Genomic DNA, 25,326 nt, shown 5'->3' on the forward strand with positions numbered 1-25,326 from the left:
ATGTGAGTGGAGTCCAACCCAGGAGAATGCGGTCAGAATGGAAACCAGATGTAGCCAGTGCATGTGTTCATGTGTGTATGTTCGTGTGTGTGTTCGTATGTGTGTGTGTGTGTGTGTGTGTGTGTGTGTGTGTGTGTTTGTGTGTTAGGATGTGTGTGTGTGTGTGTGTGTGTGTTGTGTGTGCACGTGCATGTGTGTGCATGGGTTTGTGTCTCACTGGGTTTGACTGGGCACAATGGTACCCAGTTGGACAACACTCAAGCTCTTCACAGTTCCCCCCAATCCTCCCTCTCTCTGGCTTTCTTTCAGCCACAAACTGTCAAAGCAAATTGTATCTTAAACATGTTTTTCAGGCAACACTCAGTTAGCTCCCCTCCCATCTACTCATGCAAATCACTTATCCTGTAACGTTTATCGGACATTACTTAAACACTGAGGAATAGGTCTGAGCAGAAGGAAAGTAAGTAAAACAAAGAAGAGCGAGAGGCTATGTTTGGCAGAGGATAAAACAAGAGAGAGAGGGGCTATGTTTGGCTTAATGAGGCCCATCCTCTCCTCTTACCCTCCCTCCCTCCCCACTTCCTCTTCTGAGGGAACATTTTTGGTGTATACAAAACTCTGCCCCAAACACTGAGAGAGGAAGAGTGGGAGGCCTTTTATACAAGCTTGGGTCTTCTCTCTCCCTTTCTCTCTCTCTCTCTCTCTCTCTCTCTCTCTCTCTCTCTCTCTCTCTCTCTCTCTCTCTCTCTCTCTCTCTCTCTCTCTCTCTCTCTCTCTCTCTCTCTCTCTCTCTCTCTCTCTCTCTCTCTCTCTCTCTCTCTCTCTCTCTCTCTCTTTACTCACAAACACAAACTCTGGACTTTAGTCAGGTCTGTTATGAATGAAGAGAAGCGGTAGCGGGCTGGATCTTCACAGGAAGAAGTTGGACTGGTTGTGTTTCAGGACCGGGGCGTGCTCACACAACCCTTGGGAGACGTGTGTGTATGTGTGTGTGTGTGTGTGTGTGTGTGTGTGTTCTGTGTGTGAAGGTTCAGATACGTTGCTAATTACTTTATTACAGATGCAGTAGGGGGAGAAGCCCTAAAAACGGCATTATCTCTTCAGTCAGGGTCGGAGTTAAGCATTAACCTCTCTCTACAGACCACCAATGCACCACTGGCCTGTGCCTGGTTGTGTGTTTGTGTGTGTGTGTGTGTGTGTGAGGAGACCGCAATCCATTAAAGAGCTTCATGGCTCAAAGTCTTGCCGAGTCACGTCCTGCGATTGTCTCAGTGTCTGTGAGCGTGTGCTGCGGAGTGTGTGTGTTCCGCTTTTGGCGGAGTGGGGAAACCGAGAAGACTCGCCCAGCAGTGTCCCATCTTCTGCTTGGAGGTGAACCTCTGGAGTGTGTGCGTGTTTTCTGCTGTTGTTGGAGAAGAAAGGCCAGAGAGACTAGCCTTGATCAGAGCTGAGCCTGTGGAGTGTGAGGAGTGTGTGTGTTATTGTCTTGTCGTGTCTTCCTGACCAGAGCTGACTCTTGGGACACAATGCCGGCTGAAGCTCTGGAGGAGTACTGTGGATCCACCTTCTGGGTGAGTAGAACTACCAGAGAAAAATGCTGTCATAACCTTGCTTTCAAGCTAGTGCAGACTGAAGATGAAAAGACTCTTGGTTGCGCAGTGAAAGTTTGCTTCAAAACATCCATTGTCCTAAAAATATTTAATTATCTTTCAATCTTGAATAACTTCCAGTTAACCTTCAGAGAACTTACTGGGATGATTGTTTGGTCTGTTTCAGGAGGACATTGGCCTCTGTTTGTTTAGTAGGTCACTAAAACATTTTCAAAGCCATTTGGTTGGTTACTGCAGAAAAAAACGTTTACAAAACCAATAGTTTATGTAAAGACCACATTTAAAAGTTATTCCAAGATTAATCGCAAAATGAATCGCAGAGTATTTTCAAGACATTGTTAAGTTAATTAGAGGCTTCTTGCATTTTTTCACTCTAAATGTATTAACACTTTCTGATATAAAGGATTCTAATGCGAAGTTAATTTAGCTCTAAGTGTGTTATTTAGTGTATCCTTTAGTAATTGTGGCTTTGTCATAATTTTTTTCTTTGTTTAGATTACTCTAATGTTCTTATCTCACCATGGACATGGTCAGGGCAGGGAGAGAGAGAGCTCAGAGAGAGAAAATGTGACTTGGTTGTTATGACTCTGTTAAGTAATCTTGACTCAGCTCTTTAGACGTGGTGCATGCTACTTCTAGTAAGTCAGAGTGCACTCTCTTTCTCTCACCATAAACAACTTCCCAATAGTGATGAATTATTTGAAGTAGTACCAGAAAGTACCCATTGAAACCACACAAAAAAGTACTACCACTGAACAAAAATATAAACGCAACATGCAGCAATTTCAAAGATTTTACTGAGTTACAGTTCATATAAGGACATCAGTCAATTGCAATAAATAAATTAGGCTATAATCTATGGATTTCACATGACTGGGAATACAGTTATGCATCTGTTGGTCACAGTAGGGGCGTGGATCAGAAAACGAGTCAGTATCTGGTGTGACCACCATTTGCCTCATACAGTGCGACACAGCTCCTTTGCATAGAGTTGATCAGGCTGTTGATTGTGGCCTGTGGAATGTTGTCCCACACTTTAATGGCTGTGCGAAGTTGCTGGATATTGGCGGCAACTGGAACACGCTGTCGTACACTTCGATACAGAGCATTCCAAACATGCTCAATGGGTGACATGTCTGGTGAGTATGCAAGCCATGGAAGAACTGGGATATTTTCAGCTTCCAGGTATTGTGTACAGATTCTTGCGACATGGGGCCGTGCATTATCATGCTGAAACATGAGGTGATGGCATGACAATGGGCCTCAGGATCTCGTCACGGTATCTCTGTGCATTCAAATTGCCATCAATAAAATGCAATTGTGTTCATTATCCGTAGCTTATGCCTGCCCATACCATAACCCCACCACTACCATTGGGCACTCTGTTCACAACATTGACATCAGCAAACCGCTCGCCTACACAACGCCATACACAATGTCTGCCATCTGCCCGGTACAGTTGAAACTGGGATTCATCTGTGAAGAGCACACTTCTCAAGTGTGCCAGTGGCCATCGAAGGTGAGCATTTGCCTACTGAAGTCGGTTATGACGCCGAACTGCAGTCAGGTCAAGACCCTGGTGAGGACGACGAGCATGCAAATGAGCTTCCCTGAGATGGTATCTGACAGTATGTGTAGAAATTATTTTGTTGTGCAAACCCACAGTATCATCAGCTGTCTGGGTGGCTGGTTTCAGATGATCCCGCAGGTGTAGAAGCCGGATGTGAAGGTCCTGGGCTTGCGTGGTTACACGTGGTCTGCGGTTGTGAGGCCGGTTGGACGTACTGTCAAATTCTACAATTTACAATTACATTGTTTACAAACAGTGCCTATGCCTAGCGAACAGTTTTTAAAATTATATGAGAAAAATATATTCAATTTTATTTGGAACGGCAAGCCAGACAAAATTAAAAGGGCATATTTATATAATGAATATGAATTCGGAGGACAGAAATGATTAAATATTAAAGCATTAGACCTATCACTAAAAGCTTCAGTCATACAAAAGTTATACTTAAATCCGAACTGGTTCTCAAGCAAATTAGCAAGATTGTCTCACCCAATGTTCAAGAAAGGCCTTTTTCCCTTTATTCAGATTACAACAACTCATTTGCAGTTATTTGAAAAGGAAATTATCTCCCAAATATCACTATTTCTAAAACAAGCCATAGAAAGTTGGTTGCAATATCAATTTAATCCTTCAGAAACGACAGAACAAATAATGCAACAAATATTGTGGTTAAATTCAAATATACTAATTGACAAAAAAACTTTATTTTTTGACAGAATGTTTAAAAAAGGTATAATCTTCGTAAATGATATCATCGGTAGGACTGGTGGAGACATGCAGCTAACAAAAACATACAGTGGGGAAAAAAAGTATTTAGTCAGCCACCAATTGTGCAAGTTGTCCCACTTAAAAAGATGAGAGAGGCCTGTAATTTTCATCATAGGTACACGTCAACTATGACAGACAAATTGAGGAAAAAAAATCCAGAAAATCACATTGTAGGATTTTTAATGAATTTATTTGCAAATTATGGTGGAAAATAAGTATTTGGTCACCTACAAACAAGCAAGATTTCTGGCTCTCACAGACCTGTAACTTCTTCTTTAAGAGGCTCCTCTGTCCTCCACTCGTTACCTGTATTAATGGCACCTGTTTGAACTTGTTATCAGTATAAAAAACACCTGTCCACAACCTCAAACAGTCACACTCCAAACTCCACTATGGCCAAGACCAAAGAGCTGTCAAAGGACACCAGAAACAAAATTGTTGACCTGCACCAGGCTGGGAAGACTGAATCTGCAATAGGTAAGCAGCTTGGTTTGAAGAAATCAACTGTGGGAGCAATTATTAGGAAATGGAAGACATACAAGACCACTGATAATCTCCCTCGATCTGGGGCTCCACGCAAGATCTCACCCCGTGGGGTCAAAATGATCACAAGAACGGTGAGCAAAAATCCCAGAACCACACGGGGGGACCTAGTGAATGACCTGCAGAGAGCTGGGACCAAAGTAACAAAGCCTACCATCAGTAACACACTACGTCGCCAGGGACTCAAATCCTGCAGTGCAAGACGTGTCCCCCTGCTTAAGCCAGTACATGTCCAGGCCCGTCTGAAGTTTGCTAGAGTGCATTTGGATGATCCAGAAGAGGATTGGGAGAATGTCATATGGTCAGATGAAACCAAAATATAACTTTTTGGTAAAAACTCAACTCGTCGTGTTTGGAGGACAAAGAATGTTGAGTTGCATCCAAAGAACACCATACCTACTGTGAAGCATGGGGATGGAAACATCATGCTTTGGGGCTGTTTTTCTGCAAAGGGACCAGGACGACTGATCCGTGTAAAGGAAATAATGAATGGGGCCATGTATCATGAGATTTTGAGTGAAAACCTCCTTCCATCAGCAAGGGTATTGAAGATGAAACGTGGCTGGGTCTTTCAGCATGACAATGATCCCAAACACAACGCCCGGGCAACGAAGGAGTGGCTTCGTAAGAAGCATTTCAAGGTCCTGGAGTGGCCTAGCCAGTCTCCAGATCTCAACCCCATAGAAAATCTTTGGAGGGAGTTGAAAGTCTGTGTTGCCCAGCGACAGCCCCAAAACATCACTGCTCTAGAGGAGATCTGCATGGAGGAATGGGCCAAAATACCAGCAACAGTGTGTGAAAACCTTGTGAAGACTTACAGAAAACGTTTGACCTGTGTCATTGTCAACAAAGGGTATATAACAAAGTTTTGAGAAACTTTTGTTATTGACCAAATACTTATTTTCCACCATAATTTGCAAATAAATTCATAAAAAATCCTACAATGTGATTTTCTGGAGAAAAAAAATCTCATTTCGTCTGTCATAGTTGACGTGTACCTATGATGAAAATTACAGGCCTCTCTCATCTTTTTAAGTGGGAGAACTTGCACAATTGGTGGCTGACTAAATACTTTTTTCCCCCACTGTATGGAAATGTTTGCTCTACCCAAAATTACAACCAAATAATTGCAGCCTTACCGCAAAAGTGGAAGACGAAAGTGGAAGGGGGAGAAAGTAAGGAACTTGTCTGTCGGCCTTGCATTAAAGAACATAATTGGTTAAGGAAAACTGTGATAAATAAAAAAGTATATCAGTTTCACTTAAGGACCAAAGGATTGACAGCCGTCCCATATAGATTGCAAAATAGTTGGGAAGAGATTTTTGACGTACCGATCCCATGGAAAAGTGTTTATGAACTGACACGCAAAACGACACCGGATTCAAAAATTAGAATCTTTCAATTTAAATTATTATATAAAATTCTTGCTTCCAATAGAATGTTATTTATATGGGGGATACAATCTTCCCAGCTCTGCAGATTTAGCTGTGAAGAGACAGAATAATTAGATCATTTGTTTTGGTTCTGTCCATTTGTAGCTTGTTTTTGGAAACAGGTCCAGGAATGGCTAAAGGATTGCAATATTTACTTTGAGCTAACCTTGCAGATAGCATTACTGGGTGATCTGAAAAGTCATAGTCAATCGATCAATAATATAATAATACTTTTAGCAAAAATGTTTATTTTTAATTCACAATCTGTAGAAGCAATGAGAATAGAAAGGTTCAGAACTTTTGTAAAACATCACAGTATGGTTGAAATATATATGGCCAATAGAAATCCTATATGGATGGTGTTAAGAGATAGATGGGAGGTATTGAATGTTGAAGGATGGGACTAATAACAAATAACAACAAATAATAACAAAGATAGCTAATAATGTAAAAATACTGTGTCCATAATAAGTATATAGGTTGTATGTTGGGAACTTTTGGGAAAGAGCACAGTTGATATGGCATATAGAAGCAAACCGGATGGACATCGTGAAAATGATCGGAGAGGTTGAGAGTAGTAGAAGTTCAGGAGCAAAAACAAAAACAAAAAACAAATATAATAGAATTATTGTAAAATTGACTGTGTCCATAAGGGGTAGATAGTAAGTATAGGCCGGAAGTAGAGGCCTGGGCATTGTTGTTCACTAATTTACTCCAAGTAGGGAAAGGATGGCGGGGTTGAAAAGTAATAAAGGGGAGTATATATATAAAAAACATGGGGGATTGGAAGTGATGCAGACAATTACATTGATAGAAGTTACAATCTATCTGCAATATTAAGCTGATCCATCCCCCCCCCAAAAATAAAAATATATAAAACAGTGGAGTAAAAGAAGCTTATATTTTGGGTTCTGATGGGGTTAGACAGTTGAACAAAGCTCATGTAGCATTTATAAGTTACATTCTTTAAGAATCAATGGCTATATATAATTAATTTAAAAGTAAAACATTTTTACTCCGTTATGTGTGTGTGTGTGTGTCGAGCTGTCTGACACTATGACCTGCTCTGGACCATATCCGGAGTTATTAAACCAGAGGGGCTAGTGGGAATCTTACAGCTCATCTTAGCACACACACACACACACACACACAGACACACACACACACACACACACACACACACACACACACACACACACACACACACACACACACACACACACACACACACACACACACACACACACACACACACACACACACACACACGTATTCCCTCCAGGTGGGTTTCATGCCACTTTGGCCTTCAGATTTAATCGCCTGTGAGTCATATTTGATTAAATTGCTAATCAGGGAGTTGGAGGGAAGGCTGAGTCCTTCTGGGTCAATACATACAGTAGGTGAGTTTGGACCGTGTGTGTTTGAGTGTGTGCGTATTTGTGCATGTGTGTGTGTGATACTATGTAAAATGTGTTTCTATCTGCTAGAACTCGTCGTTCCTGCAGCGTGAGGACCCAGACCTGCCAGTGTGTGTGGAGCAGACCGTGTTGGTGTGGGTTCCGCTGGGCTTCCTGTGGCTCTGTGCCCCCTGGCACCTGGCAGTCCTCTGCAGGAAGGGCATCCCCACTAAACACCTGTCCAAACTATACCTCTGTAAACAGGTAAACTAAACCCCTGTCCAAGATATACCCCAGTGGGCAACATTTGGCACATTATGTCATTTTCTGTTTGTAACCTGTACTTTTCTGGTTGAGAAGATATACAACCAGATTGCAACTAACTGGTTTCTGTTACAACCAGGTAAAGGCATACAGACATCATTGGAAATATGTCATATTGTGGTCGTTTTTTGGTCAGATACACAGATTACAACCTGATAAAGACGTATTTTTACGTTAAGAAAACATCCTTACACAAGCAGTATAGAACCTGACCATGATGTCATAAATGTTGTAATGACATCATTGCCATGACTTCATTACAACATTGCACGCTCGGACCTCTGTAAACAGGTTAACTATTGACCGTTTACAAACTCAAATTAAGCACCTTCAAGTGTGATAAAAAAAAAAATCTCTGCGATATCGACGCTAAATCTTTCTTCAAGCAAGTAACAGAGATGATCGCTGCATCGCTCCATCTGTCACTATCTCTCTCTCTCTCTCCTTCCCACCTCTCCCTCCTCCTCAGATTGTGGTTGGCCTGTTGTTGCTGACCGCCATAGCAGGTCTAGCTGTGACGTTAGGAGAGGATTATGGTCCAACCAGAGACACCACTGTGACAGAGACAAATCCTGGGGTTTTCTATGCCAACCCCATTCTGTTCGCTCTCTCATGGGTAAACCTTTTCATTGATCTATTTATGTATTAATTGGTGTTGAATTAAAAACAGGGACCGACGCAAACACTTTGACACAAATGTTCACCCCACAGTGTATAGTTGTGCCACAGTGTATCTCGTTTCTATTTGGTTGTGATTCGTTGTGGTTTTCCTTGTGACTTTTTATCACTGTGGTTGTCTGCTAAATAAAACACTGTATTATTGTATGTCCCTTTCAGATCCTGCTGCTGCTGTGTCAGGAGGGAGTGAGGAGGAAAGAGGGAGCGGTGGACTCTGCTACTCTGTTCCTCTTCTGGCTGATCCTGTTGGTCTGTGATATCTTCCCCTTCCAGACCCTGCTACGAGAGGCCCTCAGAATGGTACAGAGGGAGGAAGGGAGAGCTGGTGGGAAGGAGGGAAAGAGGAAGCAATGACAGATGATTACATTTACACTTGAGTCATTTAGCAGACACTCTTATCCAGAGCGACTTACAGTTAGTGTATTCACCTTAAGATAGCCAGGTCAGACAACCACACATCACAGTCATATAGTACATTTTTTCCTCAATGAAGTAGTTATCAGAAAAGTCAGTGCTAGTACGAGAAGACAAGTGAGTGTTTTTTAAATTTATTTTATTTTGTATGATTATACTTGTGTTTACTTTATGTGGTACATAAATGGTCACTTAGTACAGTCAGGATGAGTCATGCTCTCTTTCGTTCTCTTTGACTCCCTCTATTTCAACCCGCTGAACAAATTAGTAACAAATTATTATACTTATGTTTACTTTATCTGATACAGAAAAGATCACTTAAGTACAGTCAGGGTGTTTAATGCTCACTTTCTTTCTCTCTGGCGGCGGTCCAATAGCGTAATTTTTACCCCCTCAGCTCTCGTCCTAGACACTTTCCCTCGGAGGAATCCACATCGAAACCGAATGCAGTTTGATTGCCATCTTAAGTGGTGGTCCATTTCACAAAAGTTACCCCCTTGGCCCTCGATTTAGCTTCAGGGAAAAAGTGAACAGTGTCAAATTTAATCAACACATCTGTCGGCATGTGAGAGAACATTACTACGCTTGCTTGCTAGCTAGCAAAGAATACACTACCAGTAAAACGTTTGGACACACCTACTCATTCAAAGGTTTTTCTTTATTTTAAATATTTTGTTACATTGTAGAATAATAGTGAAGACATCAAAACTATGAAATAACCCATATGGAATCATGTAGTAACCAAAAAAGTGTTAAACAAATATATTTTATGTTTGAGATTCTTCAAATAGCCACCCTTTGCCTTGATGACAGCTTTGCACACTCTTGGCATTCTCTCAACCAGCTTCATGAGGTAGTCACTTGGAATGCATTTCAATTAACAGGTGTGCCTTCTTAAGTTAATTTGTGGAATAACTTTCCTTAATGCATTTGAGCCAATCAGTTGTGTCGTGACAAGGTAGGGGGGGGGGGGGTTTACAGAAGATAGCCCTATTTGGTAAAAGACCAAGTCCATATTAAGGCAAGAACAGCTCAAATAAGCAAAGAGAAACGACAGTCCATCATTACTTTAAGACATAAAGGTCAGTCAATATGGAAAAGTTCAAGAACTTTGAGGACCGCACAGGAATGGAAGACCCATAGTTACCTTTGCTGCAGAGGATAAGTTCATTAGAGTTACCAGCCTCAGAAATTACAGCCCAAATAAACGCTTCACAGAGTTCAAGTAACAGACACATCTCAACATCATCTGTTCAGAGGGGACTGTGTGAATCAGGCCTTCATGGTCGAATTGCTGCAAAGAAACCACTACTAAAGGACACCAATAATAAGAAGAGACCTGCTTGGGCCAAGAAACACGAGCAATGGACATTTTTTGTAGCAGATGTTATTGCGGGTGTAGCGAAATGCTTGTGTTCCTAGCTCCAACAGTGCAGTAGTATCTAACAATTCAAAACAAAATACTGCAAAGTTGCTTAGGAGCTGACATGTCTGTAGGCGCGTTTGGACCGCAGCCTCTGACTCCTTCTATGTATGCACTCTCTCCCCCTCTCTCTCCAGGGAGAGATCCCAGACCTCCCTCGTTTCTGCCTCTTCTACATCTCCTTTGGGCTGGAGTTGATCGCCCTCGTCCTGTCCGCCTTCGCAGATGTCCCCCGGGAAGCAGAGGACCTGGTCAAAAAGGTACCTATCTACGTGCTGAGCAGTTGTCAGATATTATTGTCAATTGTTTTTCATTGTTCACATATACTGATTAATCAGGTAGCTATTTTGGAAAAGAGCATCTCAACAACCTATAGTGGTCCTCTGTAGCTCAATTGGTAGAGCATGGCGCTTGTAACGCCAGGGTAGTGGGTTCGATCCCCGGGACCACCCATACGTAAAAATGTATGCGCACATGACTTGTAAGTCGCTTTGGATAAAAGCGTCTGCTAAATGGCATATTATTATTATAAAGGTATTCTAAAGATATTGTTTTACCTAAGAAGTTGATCATTCTGTTTTGTTGTGTGTGTTTTAGAACCCAGAGGTTGGAGCCGCATTTCTCAGCAGAATCACTTTCAACTGGTTCAACAGGTATAGTAGCTTATTCTCCTCACTGTCTTCAAAACATGGCTCTCAGTCTGTAAGTTTGGCTCACAAGAGATTGGGTCTGGGTGTAGATCTGGATCTCAAGGGTTCTGGTCTTGGTCTGGGTCTTTAAGGATCTGGTTTTGACTCTTTCTCTCTTTAACGCTCTCTCCCTCCCTACCTCCTTCAGCATGGTGCTAAATGGTTTCAAGCGCCCTCTGGTCCAGGAGGACATGTGGGAGCTAAGTGAGGCAGAGAGTACCCTCCAGATCAGCCAGCGCTTCCAGCAGACCATGCAGACAGAGCTGAAAGCAGCCAGGACCAGGCTTCTGACGAAAATTAGGAAGAGAGGGGAGAAGGCAAGCAAAGGTCTGGGAGATGGCCTCCAAAACGGGCATCAGAACAGCCTGGGGAAGGGGGTCAGCCAGGATGTGCTGATGATGGTGAGAGCAACCCACACTCGTACAAAGAAGCACAAAGATGCACACATGCGTGTGCGCGTGCGCACACACACAAACACACACAAAATAAATAACACACAAAACAACACAAAAAACACACAGAAAAGGTTTATTATTTAAATGTATTTTGTTTTGTCTCCCACACAGTCAGTCACTTTCTATTTGACTAATATTGTGCAAGGTGAGCAGTATCAGTACAAAACAAATGTTTTCACCCAAACACTCAAGCTTTATGAAAAATGATCAGCTGTTATGCTTACAAAAAGGAGAACATTTCTATGGGCTCCATGGACTCAAACTACCATGGTAGAAATATATCTTACCTTAGACCTATTTCATTACGTAAGATGGTGTGTATATGTTAATTTCAATAAATGTTCTCTATATTCATATTTTATACCACATAAATTGATTTCTTTTCACTTCTTTCCAGCTCTGAATCGGGTTGGCACGTTCATTGTATAATCATGTAACCGACAATTATGGACCACGACCTTGATCTTTTTTTATGTAAAAAAGGTTGTCATAACTGTTTTAATAGACTGAGTTACCTGAATATCTCAACTTTCTCTGAAATAGTATTGATTAATCTATTTCCCTGTACTAGGAGGAAAAGGGGGATAAAAAAGACAAGAAGAAGGAGAAGAAGAAGAAGAAAGAACAAGAGAAGGAGGACTACCCCGAGTCGTGGCTCATCCCCACCATCGCCACCACTTTTAAAGGGGTCCTGTGGGAATCAGCTTTCTTCAAGCTCCTAACGGACCTGCTGTCCTTTGCCAGTCCACAGATCCTCAAGTGAGTCAACCAGTTCTAGGCCTATGGACTTTGGCCGTGTCCGAATACCCGCACTTGCGTTCCAAATAGTAGGCATTTTGGGTGTGCGAAAATATAACGTTTTATAGTAAATTTAGAAAAAATAAAATAGAGCCCCACCAACTGGTAGTGGTCTCGAAAGAGGTGCCAGTTTAGATATAGGTACAACTGTCCCGGCGCCTCAGTTATTAGGCGTGGTAATGACCAGTAGGAGACAGATATACAGAACACACGTTTATTGCCACACTCAAGACAGGCACACACACACAGCAAACAGGAAGTAGGAGGGAACTAGTGGAAGTGGTTCTCTGTCATAGGACAGAAATAGAGAGCCTGTATTATTACACACATGAACCCCAACAAAGTCCACTTACATTGTAATCCATGCACTAACACACGGTTAGGAAGTCCAGGGTGGAGGACTATCCATGTGGAAAGATCCACCTGGTGAGTTGGTGGGGAGACAGAGGTTTAATCGTTGATACATAAAAAGTGGGATGTATACAGAGGGTGCGGGGCAACAGTAGACAAACAGCAGAGGGGTTAAGAATCTTAGAGATGAGGAAAGGGCCAATAAAACAGGGGGAAAGTTTGCAGGACTCCACCCGGAGCGGCAGATCCCGAGTGGACAGCCATACCCTCTGCCCAACATGATAACGGGGAGCCGGGGTCCGCTGGCGGTCCGCCTGTCGTCGATACCTGGAGGTGGTCTTTAGAAGAGCAGACTCTCTTCCAGGTATGGCGACAGTGGCGGACGAACATCTGGGCCGAGGGTATGCTGACCTCTTCCTCTTGCTCAGGGAAGAGCGGGGGCTGATATCCCATCGAACACTCGAAAGGATAGACCAGTGGCTGAGCAGGGAAGGGTGTTGTGGGCGTATTACACCCACACAAGTTGCTGGCTCCAGGTGGTGGGGTTGGCAGAGACGAGGCAACAAAGAGTCGTCTCCAGGTCCTGATTGGCTTGCTCCGACTGGCCGTTAGACTGGGGCTGAAACCCGGAGGACAGGCTGGCCAATGACCCAATGACTGTGCAGAACGCCTTCCAGAACTGGGAAGAGAACTGAGGACCACTGTCGGAGACCATGTCCACCGGATGTCCATGGATCCGGAAAACGTGCTGCACCGTGAGCTGGGCAGACTCCTTGGCTGAGGGTAGCTTGGGGAGGGGAATGAAATGGGCGGCTTTGGAAAACTTGTCCACCACGTGAGGATAGTGGTGTTGCCATCAGATGGAGGGAGACGAGTGACGAAGGGCTGATATACAGGGATATATGTGACCAGGGGCAGTGAGGGACAGAAAGTGGTTGAAGGAGGCCAGTCGGCGCTTGCTGAGGAGTCTTATTCTGAGCACAGACAGTGCAGGCGACGATGAACGTGGAGACGTCAGGAACAATGGTGGGCCACCAAAAGTGTTGTCGCACAAAGACCAGGGTCCGATGGGAGCCAGGGTGGCAGGCAAGCCTGGAGGAATGAGCCCATTCCAGGACCAGTGAGCGGGCAGCGTCTGGGACCTGGTTCTCTATTCCCCAGATGAGTGCAGCTGCCAGACACGAGGTAGGAAGGATGGTCTCGGGGTCCGAGGGTGTAGTAGCGGGGCTATAGCGGCGTGAAAGCGCATCCGGCTTAACATTCTTGGATCCCGGCGGTAGGAGTTGGTAAAGTTGAACCGAGTGAAAAGCAGGGCCCATCGAGCTTGCCTGGAGTTGAGACGCTTGGCGGTGCGGAGATATTCCAGGTTCTTGTGATCCGTCCACACAATGAATGGATGTTCCGCCCCCTCTAACCAGTGCCTCCACTCCTCCAATGGCATCTTCACCGCGAGTAGTTTTCGATTCCCACATCATAATTCCTCTCCGTGGCATTAAGATGATAGGATAAGAAGGCGCAGGGATGCAGCTTTAGGTCCAGGGTAGAATGCTGGGACAGGACAGCCCCCACAGAGAGTGGGACTGGAATCAGACCTCCTCTCCCTTCTACTTTCCCGTAGCTGCCTATCGATCCGGAGGGTCAAGTCAAGCGATGAGTGAATCGAGATCCGTAGGCAGCTCCCGGGCTGCGAACTCATCTTTAACCTCCTCCGATAATCTGTGAAGGAACGTGTCGAACAGGGATTCCGGGTTACAGGCACTCTCGGCAGCCAACATGCGGAAATCAACCGCATAGTCTGCCACACTGCGAGAGTCTTGACGAAGCTGGAGTAGCTTCCGGGCAGCCTCTCTCCCGGACAATGGAGAATCAAAAACCTTTTTCACCTCAGCCACGAACCTCGAGACTGAAGCACATGGCAGATTGTTGTTCCCACACTGCCGTAACCCAGACGAGAGCCCTCCCGGACATCAGAGTTATGAGGTACGCTATCTTCGAGCGGTCTAAGGGAAAGGCCAAGGGCTGCAGCTCGAAGATGAGGGAGCACTGGGAGAGAAACGCCCGACAGGTTCCTGACTCTCCAGCGAAGCATTCTGGAGGAGATAAGCGGGGTTCTCGGGAAGCCGGTGTGGGCTGGAGAGACACGCTGCTGACAGCAGCGTTACTGAGGGGCTGGGAGGTTACTGTCGTGGCTGGCTGCCTAACAGACAATCCGTGGAATTGCTCCAGCAATGTATTATAGGCATGGCCATGGTGTTCCGCCAAGGTCTGGAATCCTTCCATAAGACCTCAAAGCAACTCCTCGTGTCTCCCAATGGTGGCTCCTTGGGAGGCGACGGCATTGCGAAGCTGGTCCGAGTCTGCTGGGTCAGTCATGGCCAGTTCGTACTAACACGACTCAGGATATGACCCAGATGCAGACACAGGAGACGGAAGGTTCAATATACAGAGTAGTTTATTAAAACCACAGGAGGCAGTCAAAGGGCAGGTCGAGGACAGGCAGAGGTTCGTAACCAGGTCTGAGTCTGATAGGTACAGGGCGGCAGGCAGGCTCAGGGTCAAGACAGGCAGAATAGGTCGGAACCGGGAGAACTAGAAAACAGAGAGAGAACAGGAAAAAACATGCTGGTAGGCTTGACGAGACAAGACGAAAATCCTTCTTTAACCTGTCCCCTCCCCTTCATCTACACTGATTGAAGTGTATGTAATAGGTGACATAAAGACGGGATCATAGCTTTCACCTAGATTCACCTGCTCAGTCAATGTCAAGGAAAGAGCAGGTGTTCCTAATGTTTTTTACACTTAGTGTATGGTCTATACTTGGCATGTGTCCATAAAGATAGAATATAGCTTTTGCATTTAAATGAGCTGTGTTGAGGGACAGGCACAAAAACAGGGTCCATCATCACTGGCACGTGGATGTGTTGTTTTCAGTGTACACACTGACCAACTATGATTCAAGGGCCCATCTCCCCAGCTCCAGCCCCTCTCCCCTAACCACCTCCAGACCACCCAGTTTTCTCTTAGCTTCTCCCCGATCTCAGTCTTGTCTCCCCCAGGCAGCAGCTCCAGGTCGGGCCCTAGGGCGCAGGCCTCCAGCGTAGCCTGGAAACCAGTGTCCTCCAGTGGGGAGCCAAACAGGATGTTGTTCTTGAGAGTGGCGTTCTGGATCCAGGCCTGCTGGGGCACAATGGCTATGTGGGATGTTACAGTACAAACAAAATAAAACTAGAGTATGTGAGAAAGATATAACAGTAGCAGTTTTATAAAAACATTCTCAGCTCCCGTTATGCCCACATTAAAAAATACTATAGTATACTGTAGTGTTACTATAAATATATACACTACATGACCAAAAGTATGTGGACACCTGCTCGTCGTACATCTCAGTCCAAAATCATGGCCATTAATATGGAGTTGGTTCCCCCTTTGCTACTATAACAGCGTCCACTCTTATGGGAAGGCTTTCCACTAGCTGTTGGAACATTGCTGCGGGGACTTGCTTCCATTTAGCCACAAGAGCATTAGTGAGGTCGGGCACTGATGTTGGGTGATTAGGCCTGGCTCGCTGTTGGCGTTCCAATTCATCCCAAAGGTGTTGGATGGGGTTGAGGTCAGGACTCTGTGGCCAGTCAAGTTCTTCCACATTGATCTCGACAAACCTTTTCTGTATGGACCTCACTTTGTGCACGGGGGCATTGTCATGCTGTTGCCACAAAGTTGGAAGCACAGAATTGTCTAGAATGTCATTGTGTGCTGTAGCATTAAGATTTCCCTTCACTGGAGCTAAGGGGCCTAGCCTGAACCATGAAAAACAGCCCCAGACAATTATTCCTCCTGCACCAAACGTTAAAGTTGGCACTATGCATTCGGGCAGGTAGCGTTCTCCTGGCATCCACCAAACCCAGATTCGCCCGTCGCACTGCCAGATGGTGAAGTGTGATTCATCACTCCAGAGAACGCGTTTCCACTGCTCCATAGTCCAATGGCGGCGAGCTTTACATCACTCCAGCCGACGCTTGGCATTGTGCGTGGTGATCTTAGGCTTGTGTGTGGCTGCTCGGCCATGAAACCCATTTCATGAAGCTCCCAACGAACAGTTCTTATGCTGACGTTGCTTCCAGAGGCAGTTTGGAACTTGGTAGTGAGTGTTGCAACCGAGGACAGACCATTTTTACTCACTATGCGCTTCAGCACTCGGCCGTCCCCTTTGTGTGGCCACTTCGTGGCTGAGCAGTTGTTGCTCCTAGATGTTTCCACTTCAAAATAACAGGACTTACAGTTGACCGGGGCAACTCTAGCAGGGCAGAAATTTGATGAACTGACTTGTTGGAAAGGTGGCAGCCTATGACGGTGCCACGTTGAAAGACACTGAGCTCTGCATTATGGCCATTCTCCTGCCAATGTTTCTCTATGGAGATTGCATGGCTGTGTGCTGGATTTTATACACCTGTCAGCAAAGGGTGTGGCTGAAATAGCCGAATCCACTAATTTGAAGGGGCGTCCACATACTTTTGTATATATTGTGTACTATAGTATTCACTGTAGTTTTTTTGTGGGTTTTACTATAGTATTCACTGGTTGTAGATCAGCTAGATGCTGGATAGAGTGTGCAAGGCGGTATTGAATGCGTCACTGTCTGTCACCTTGATTAATCAAAATTCTCTCAACCTGTGCACCTACGGTGTAAACTTTCATTCATAGGCTAGGTTGTAGCAACCTCATGATTGGTACAGGGAAAATGTGAGTATCATGTAGTAGTCTAAACCTATCGATGGTACATTGAGCTGGGTGAATGGAATATTTATGACAGCCATTCAATATGCTGTAATATAAATAATACAGTGTATTTAATTACATTGTAAAATGAATGGATTCACATACAAGCCATTAACTTAAGTTGCAAAGCATTAACAAGCATTACAAGGCATTATTCTAATCATGGTGAGAGAGAGAGAGAGAGAGAGAGAGAGAGAGAGAGAGAGAGAGAGAGAGAGAGAGAGAGAGAGAGAGAGAGAGAGAGAGAGAGAGAGAGAGAGAGAGAGAGAGAGAGAGAGAGAGAGAGAGAGAGAGAGAGAATCTCACCACAGCAGGTCAGGAACAAATTAGAGAAAGAACAGTGAATCTTAGACCCTTTTATAAAAATCTGAGTTGTTTGGATTCAAAACCTCAATTGTTGACCAATAATATTACTGTAAAGTTAACCTGTGTAGTACAGTATTCTACAGTATACTACAGTTTACTACAGAATACTACAGTATTTTTTTTATGTTGGTGGTGCTGCAATTGGTGCTGATCCTGCAAAGTAATAATGAATCAACCTCATCAAAGCTGGACTTTTACTGTTTATTGTGGTGTCTGTCATGTGAATTTGACATCATCACTCAATGATTATCCCATCTTTTATGTGGACTCCTTTTTAACCAGTTAAATGTAACTAAATGTAATCGAAAATGTAATCTACATAATCCCCAAAAGTGATTATTTATCATGAGAGGGCCATAAACAATAACTAGTAATGCTGCATACTCAAACAAAACTTAAAATCTCACCTTTCTTGTAAAAATAGTTATAAATTGTTGATGTGAAAATATGAAATATTTTATGATGTATTTCCTATTCAACAAAACTGTATGAATAAGGCTTGAAATGACGTACATGCTTTGCAAATATAGCATAATTAAATTATAAAACAACTAACTATAAGATATCACCTTCCTTATAACTGTACAATACATACAGTATTTGTATGTTTAGTGTTAGAGAAAATTTGCATATTTTCTAAAGGTATCTTTTTACCAAAACATCTGCCCCCATCGCTGTAAACGTCTCACAGAGCTCTAGCTCGTTAGGATCTCGCCTTTCATCTCATATTAATCATGTCCGTCTATGACAAACATACATTGTTTTTGTTTAAAATCTATGCTTTTGTAAAATTAATGGAAATAAAATTATCTCTGAATGTGCTACTGTGATGAAACCACTCGCTCCTGCTGCGCTACGATGTAACGATAGCAGGCATGTGCTTTGTCAGTGGCTGTGATGTAGGGTTTAGCCAGGAGTTGATGGACAGTTGGAAAGCAAATGAAATGGTAGGAGGTACATCCCAGCTTCAAGTGGTTTTAGATTTTACATTCTATGTCACACAGGCACAGAAAAAATTATACTGTGTCCGTGCGAACCAGGGCTATCGCTCAAAGCAAGCCATTTCGATCTATGGTATCCACAGATCGATTTATACGTGAAAATGTTGGTCAGAACCGGTACCAGAAACACGCAAGTCCCCTAAAAAGGGGACCTTACATCTAAGCTGCCATATGAAGCTTTTTGGGCGACCCGACCAAATTCACATAGAAATGTGAAAGCAAATTCTCATTGAAAGCAAATCTAAGCAGCTATAGACCTGTGCACTATTTCTATGCTTCCTGTTCTTAAGTTTAGTTTTTGGGTCTTTTACTCTCGGTTTTGTACATCAGCTTCAAACAGCTGAAAATACAATATTTTGGGTTATGGAAAATATATTTTACACCTAACTGAAATTAGGTGAACTATTCGAACTTTAGAAACCAGGAAATGGCGGAGCGATTTCTGCATAGTGCACCTTTAAGTGGTTTATAGTGCAATCCTGCTCTGGGTAGAAGTTGTCCACAAATCTAGCATAAATGAACCCATTCCAAAATCTTGACCTCAACCCTTAAGGGGAAAATAAAGGTGACCTTAAGGGGAAAATAAAGGTGACCTTAAGGGGAAAATAAAGGTGACCTTAAGGGGAAAATAAAGGTGACCTTAAGGGGGAAATAAAGGTGACCTTAAGGGGAAAATAAAGGTGACCTTAAGGGGAAAATAAAGGTGACCTTAAGGGGAAAATAAAGCTTTGTTTATTACTTAATCTTACACACCTTAATCAATGATTTGTCTCATAAATATGACATAATTGCTCAATGGTTATCCACAAGTTTTATGTGCCTTCCTTTTTTAAACTGGCTTACTATCCTGACGACAGATAACAGACCTTGTTTGTGCGAACCTTGCCTAAACTAGGCCAGTACAGTATGTCAAATCAAATCAAATCAAATTTTATTGGTCACATGCGCCGAATACAACAGGTGCAGACATCACAGTGAAATGCTTACTTACAGCCCTTAACCAACAGTGCATTTATTTTTTACAAAAAAAGTAAAAATAAAACAACAACAAAAAAAGTGTTGAGAGAAAAAAGAGCAGAAGTAAAATAAAGTGACAGTAGGGAGGCTATATATACAGGGGGGTACCGGTGCAGAGTCAATGTGCGGGGGCACCGGCTAGTTGAGGTAGTTGAGGTAATATGTACATGTGGGTAGAGTTAAAGTGACTATGCATAAATAATTAACAGAGTAGCAGCAGCATAAAAAGGATGGGGTGGGGGGGAAGTGCAAATAGTCCAGGTAGCCATGATTAGCTGTTCAGGAGTCTTATGGCTTGGGGGTAGAAGCTGTTGAGAAGTCTTTTGGACCTAGACTTTGCACTCCGGTACCGCTTGCCGTGCGGTAGCAGAGAGAACAGTCTATGACTAGGGTGGCTGGAGTCTTTGACAATTTTGAGGGCCTTCCTCTGACACCGCCTGGTATAGAGGTCCTGGATGGCAGGAAGCTTGGCCCCAGTGATGTACTGGGCCGTACGCACTACCCTCTGTAGTGCCTTGCGGTCGGAGGCCAAGCAGTTGCCATACCAGGCGGTGATGCAACCAGTCAGGATGCTCTCGATGGTGCAGCTGTAGAATTCTTTGAGGATCTGAGGACCCATGCCAAATCTTTTCAGTCTCCTGAGGGGGAATAGGCTTTGTCGTGTCCTCTTCACGACTGTCTTGGTGTGTTTGGACCATGATAGTTCGTTGGTGATGTGGACACCAAGGAACTTGAAGCTCTCAACCTGTTCCACTACAGCCCCGTCGATGAGAATGGGGGCGTGCTCAGTCCTCTTTTTTTTCCTGTAGTCCACAATCATCTCCTTTGTCTTGGTCACGTTGAGGGAGAGGTTGTTGTCCTGGCACCACACGGCCAGGTCTCTGACCTCCTCCCTATAGGCTGTCTCATCGTTGTCAGTGATCAGGCCTACCACTGTTGTGTCGTCGGCAAACTTAATGATGGTGTTGGAGTCGTGCCTGGCCATGCAGTCATGGGTGAACAGAGAGTACAGGAGGGGACTGAGCACGCACCCCTGAGGGGCCCCCGTGTTGAGGATCAGTGTGGCAGATGTGTTGTTACCTACCCTTACCACCTTGGGGCGGCCCATCAGGAAGTCCAGGATCCAGTTGCAGAGGGAGGTGTTTAGTCCCAGGATCCTTAGGATCCTCTGTGAAGGTACATATTTTTACATGCCACCAGAGGTCTCTTCACGGTCCCCAATTCCAGAATAGACTATGGGAGGTGCACAGTACAACATAGAGCCATGGCTACATGGAACTCTATTCCACATCAAGTAACTCACGCAAGCAGTAAAATCAGATTTGAAAACCGGATTAAAATACACTTTATGAAACAGCGAGGACTGTGAAGAGTCACACACACAGGTACAAACACACACATACCTGGATTGTGTGTTGTAGTAGAGTAGTGGCCAGAGGGCACACACTTCATGTATTATGAAATCTGTTGTAAAATGTATTTTAATGTTTAAAAATGGTATTATAATGTATTTCACTGCCTTAATTTTTGCTGGACCCCAGGAAGAGTAATGGGGATCCATAATGAATACAAATACCTTGCCTAAACTAGGCCAGTACAGGATGTTTGTAAAGTTACAGATTTTTTTATTTTTCTTGATTTCTTGAATACTTTCATCGAAAAAGGGATCCTTTTTGCAAAACAGTTAACGCTCACTAAACAGCAAGTGTGTTTGCCAAAATAACACATTTCTCTTGCACTTAAGCCAGGTGAACACTACACGTTTTTAGCTCCCGGCGCATTATTCCAAATCAGAGAAAATCGAAGCAAACCCGGAGTAAAACGTAATGCCGCAGCCTGTAAAGTGTAAGCACATACCCGATTTGCAGTTGATGGCTCTCACAGGTTCCCGGGCACTTACAGAGAGTCCCGATCATTTTCAAACCTGTTGAATATATTCGGTCTCAAATCAGCCATTATCGCCAAGTGTGAGCAGTGCTCAGAGCAGCCAGAATTCAGACATGTAGGGACTACACAACATTGAATAGGGCCACATGTATTCCCTGTGGCCGTGTCAAATAAAGCCTAGATATGGTTATAACGGATAGGTTTAATCAGGCTGATAGGTGAAGGTGCAGTAAAATTCAGACTAATTTAAATACCACTATGATAAACCCTTTATTTCCCTGTTCCAATCTCCTGTTCCAATCTCACCCATACGTGGCCTAATAACGACCAATTTAAATTATTTAACAAATAAACGGTAAACCTGAACTCCGGGCGGGTTTTCTTCATTTCAGCACTAAATCAATGGACAGCTCCCTCCGGCCATGAAACCCGCTACACTTGCGCAAACCTATATAGCCGGATTCTGGCCCGATTGACCAATCGTACTGCGGAGGTGCCTCCAGATGTATGTCCTATACCGATTAGTTCACTACGATTGGACTTGACTGAATCGTTAAATGTGAGAAGTAGACCGGGCAAAAATTGTGGTGTTTTTCAACCTTTACACTATGAAAACTTAAAATACCAGTCACAAAATTAAATAACTTAATCTAAACACTTGAATTTGTTATATAATGAGAAGACTTATTTAGCAAAACGAACTAACACCATCACAACTTAAATAAAAATACATGTTACAAAAGCAGCTAACCATCAATAGACCAACTTTTGCTATGAAAAATAGTAAATAGTATGAGATGGTAATCAACCAATGTGAGTAGAGGTGTAATCTAAAAATGTGTAGACGTCATTGGACAGGAAAAAGTGCAATGCTCGCTCACCATAAACAATGTGTAGTTTTATTAGTCAAGTTAAAAGGTCATCTTTTAAACTTGACTAATAAAACTACAATTTTTTTGTGGTGAGCTAGCATTGCGCCTTTTCCTGTCCACAAGATGGTAATCAAACATTTTTTATGAAGTAAGATGTATTCTTGCTCTCAGAATTAGGATCAAATTAGGATCAAATACTAAAGTAGGTTGATAATGTTTGGAATTTCTAAAGTGTCTGTGTATGTGTGGTTAATTCTTTTTTAATTAGACAACGTGAAAACGGACAGTTTTTTGTTGTTGTATATTTCGATGTGGGTGGGGTTATACATTCAGTGTACAAAACATTAAGAACACCTGCTCTTTCCATGACACAGACTTACCAGGTGAATCGAGGTGAAATCTATGATTCCTTATTGATGTCACTTGTTAAAACCACTTCAATCAGTGTAGATGGGGAGGAGACAGGTTAAAGAAGGATTTTTAAGCCTTGAGACAATTGAGACATGGATTGTGTATACTGTATGTGCCACTCAGAGGTTGTAAGGGCAAGACAACATATTTAAGTGCCTTTGAACTGGGTATTTCAGTTAAAAAATAAAGAATGTCAAGAAAATAAAAAAATTGAGTTTGACAACCCTGTTTGTAAGCTTTTAACTGATATCAAACTCAACTGTTTACCTTTTCCGGTGATGAAGACATGGATGTCTCATGGTATGGTGGAGTATGTAAAATGGGTCAACATGTAGCACCTATATCTCCTGAATGTCGGCATTCAGGTTGAAAAAGTCACTTTCTGACTACTTCTTCCATGGACAAACATGTATAGAAAGTTGTGTCTAAATCAATAGGGATGCTGTCAAAAAGTGACTGAATTCAAATGTATTTACCTTAACTGTTCTTAACTGCCCAAATACTACATTGCAAGTTCAAAACTTTGTTGTAATTTTGTAGTTAAAAGAATGGTATGTATTGTGCATATACCAGTATGCATAGTGTTTTCGCCCAAAATGTAATGGTTTAACTTGTGGTTTTGGTATATCCCAGGTTGATGATATCCTTCACTACGGACAAATCCATCTACACGTGGACAGGATACGTGTACGCAGTGCTGCTTATCCTGGTGGCCCTCTTTCAGTCTCTGTTCCTGCAGCAGTACTTCCAACGCTGCTTTGTTCTGGGGATGAAAGTCAGAACAGCCATCATGGCTGCTGTGTATAAGAAGGTACGTGTCATTGTCTTGCACTTGTGCTCCTTGAGGACCGGGGTTCAACCCCCCTGACTTCCTTGATCTAACACTGACGGAGATTTGACAGAGATTTTGTATTTGTATTTATTACGGATCTCCATTAGCTGCTGCCAAGGCAGAAGCTACTCTTCCTGGGTTCCAAATAAGATTAAAGCAATTGCATACAAAATAAAGCAGGACATCACATTACTACACACTACCACAACATAATTTATCTACAAAATCCATAATACAGTAATATAACAATATTACAATGTACATGCGTGTTAGCATGTGTAGAGTGCGTATGCGTGTGTGTGTGCCTGTGTGTGTGTGTCTCCCCATAGTCTGTACTGTTCCATAAGGTGTAGTTTTATCTTTTTTTTAAATCTGATTTTACTGCTTGCATGAGTTACTTGATGTGGAATAGAATTCCATGTAGTCATGGCTCTATGTAGTACTGTGAGTTTCCCATAGTCTGTTCTGGACTTGGGGACTGTGAAGAGAACTCTGGTGGCATGTCTTGTAGGTAATGCATGGGTGTCTGAGCTGTGTGTTAGTCGTTTAAACAGACAGCTCGGTGCTATCAACATGTCAATACCTCTCACTAAGACAAGTAGTGATGCAGTCAATCTTCTCTTCTTTGAGCCAGGAGAGATTGACATGCATGTTATTGATGTTAGCTCTCCATGTACATTTAAGGGCCAGAGATTGGATAGATACAGAACAGAGATAAAACTATTTTGTACCATCTCATATAGGAGCAAAACAATCTGCATTCCAATATACTGGCTTTCTCTCTAAAACAATCAATGAGTTGATGAGTGCTTATGGGTGCTTATGGGATAGGGCGGGAGGGAGGGAGTGTGGGATTGTGTGTGTGATCTAGCCTTTTGGGGGCCCTAAGCACAATGTTTTAGTGGCGCCCCTCTTGACGGTGGGGAGAAAAATGTACATTTTAAAGTTTATTTCCTGCAATTCTACACATTTTGCCATGGGGCGTAGAGAAAATGTTGCAGTTTTAATGCACGTTTTCTGCAGTTTTGCGCATTTTGCCATTGGGCAGAGAGAAAATGGTGCAATGTTATATGAAATGTCATGCAATTCTACTCATTTTGCCATGGGGCAGAGATACATTTTTGTGGTTTTAAAAGCAAGTTTTCTGCAGATCTACACATTTTGCCATGGGGCAGAGAGAACATTTATGAATTTTATAACACATTTCATGCAATTCTACTCATTTTGCCATGGGGCAGAGAGAAATGTTTGCAGTTTTAAAGCAAATTTCCTGCAATTCTACCAATTTTGCCATGGGGTGGAGAGACATTTTTGCCATTTTAAAGCTAATTCCCTGCAATTCTATACATTTTGCCATGACTTACGCCATTTTACTGATATCTGATTGAGAGTGACTAACAATATCAATGGGGGCTCCCTGGAGGTCAGGGGCCCTGGGCATATGCCCTGCGTGCCCGGTCGGTATTGGCCATGATTACTACAAGTTTAGATAACTGGCTAGACTAACTTATGAATCGTTAGATGGCTAATTGAGTGACTGTCAGTGACTGACAAAACAAGAGAAAAACAGCTGATGCACAGCCACATTTTTTACTTGCACCTTGTGTATTATACTATTCTATCTCTCAACAGTAAGTTGAGACCCCGACTGAGTTCCCCCAAAAGAACTAGCGGCAGGGGGCCTTACGCGACTGCTTATGCCTGGAGCCGA

At 43.2% G+C, this 25,326-nt stretch overlaps 1 protein-coding gene across 2 annotated transcripts in view; it reads left to right on the top strand.

Moving 5' to 3' along the window:
- The first annotated feature begins 805 nt into the window (after positions 1-805).
- abcc2 (ATP binding cassette subfamily C member 2) overlaps positions 806-25,326 on the top strand; it is an 81,394-nt gene continuing 56,873 nt past the window's right edge. Inside the window, exons 1-10 of one of the 2 annotated variants that reach the window (XM_084153714.1) lie at positions 806-1,371; positions 1,508-1,571; positions 7,412-7,585; positions 8,115-8,261; positions 8,483-8,623; positions 10,298-10,420; positions 10,758-10,813; positions 10,998-11,250; positions 11,876-12,063; positions 23,417-23,594. In XM_084153714.1, the coding sequence (XP_084009840.1) occupies positions 1,148-1,371; positions 1,508-1,571; positions 7,412-7,585; positions 8,115-8,261; positions 8,483-8,623; positions 10,298-10,420; positions 10,758-10,813; positions 10,998-11,250; positions 11,876-12,063; positions 23,417-23,594 (1,548 nt within the window). In that variant the 5' untranslated portion in view covers positions 806-1,147. Of the gene's footprint in view, positions 1,572-7,411; positions 7,586-8,114; positions 8,262-8,482; positions 8,624-10,297; positions 10,421-10,757; positions 10,814-10,997; positions 11,251-11,875; positions 12,064-23,416; positions 23,595-25,326 lie in introns of both variants that reach the window. The other variant, XM_084153715.1, reaches the window with a different exon arrangement.

This window comes from Coregonus lavaretus (genome assembly GCF_964263955.1).
Source record: "Coregonus lavaretus genome assembly, chromosome: 36".
Taxonomy (NCBI): Eukaryota; Metazoa; Chordata; class Actinopteri; order Salmoniformes; family Salmonidae; genus Coregonus; species Coregonus lavaretus.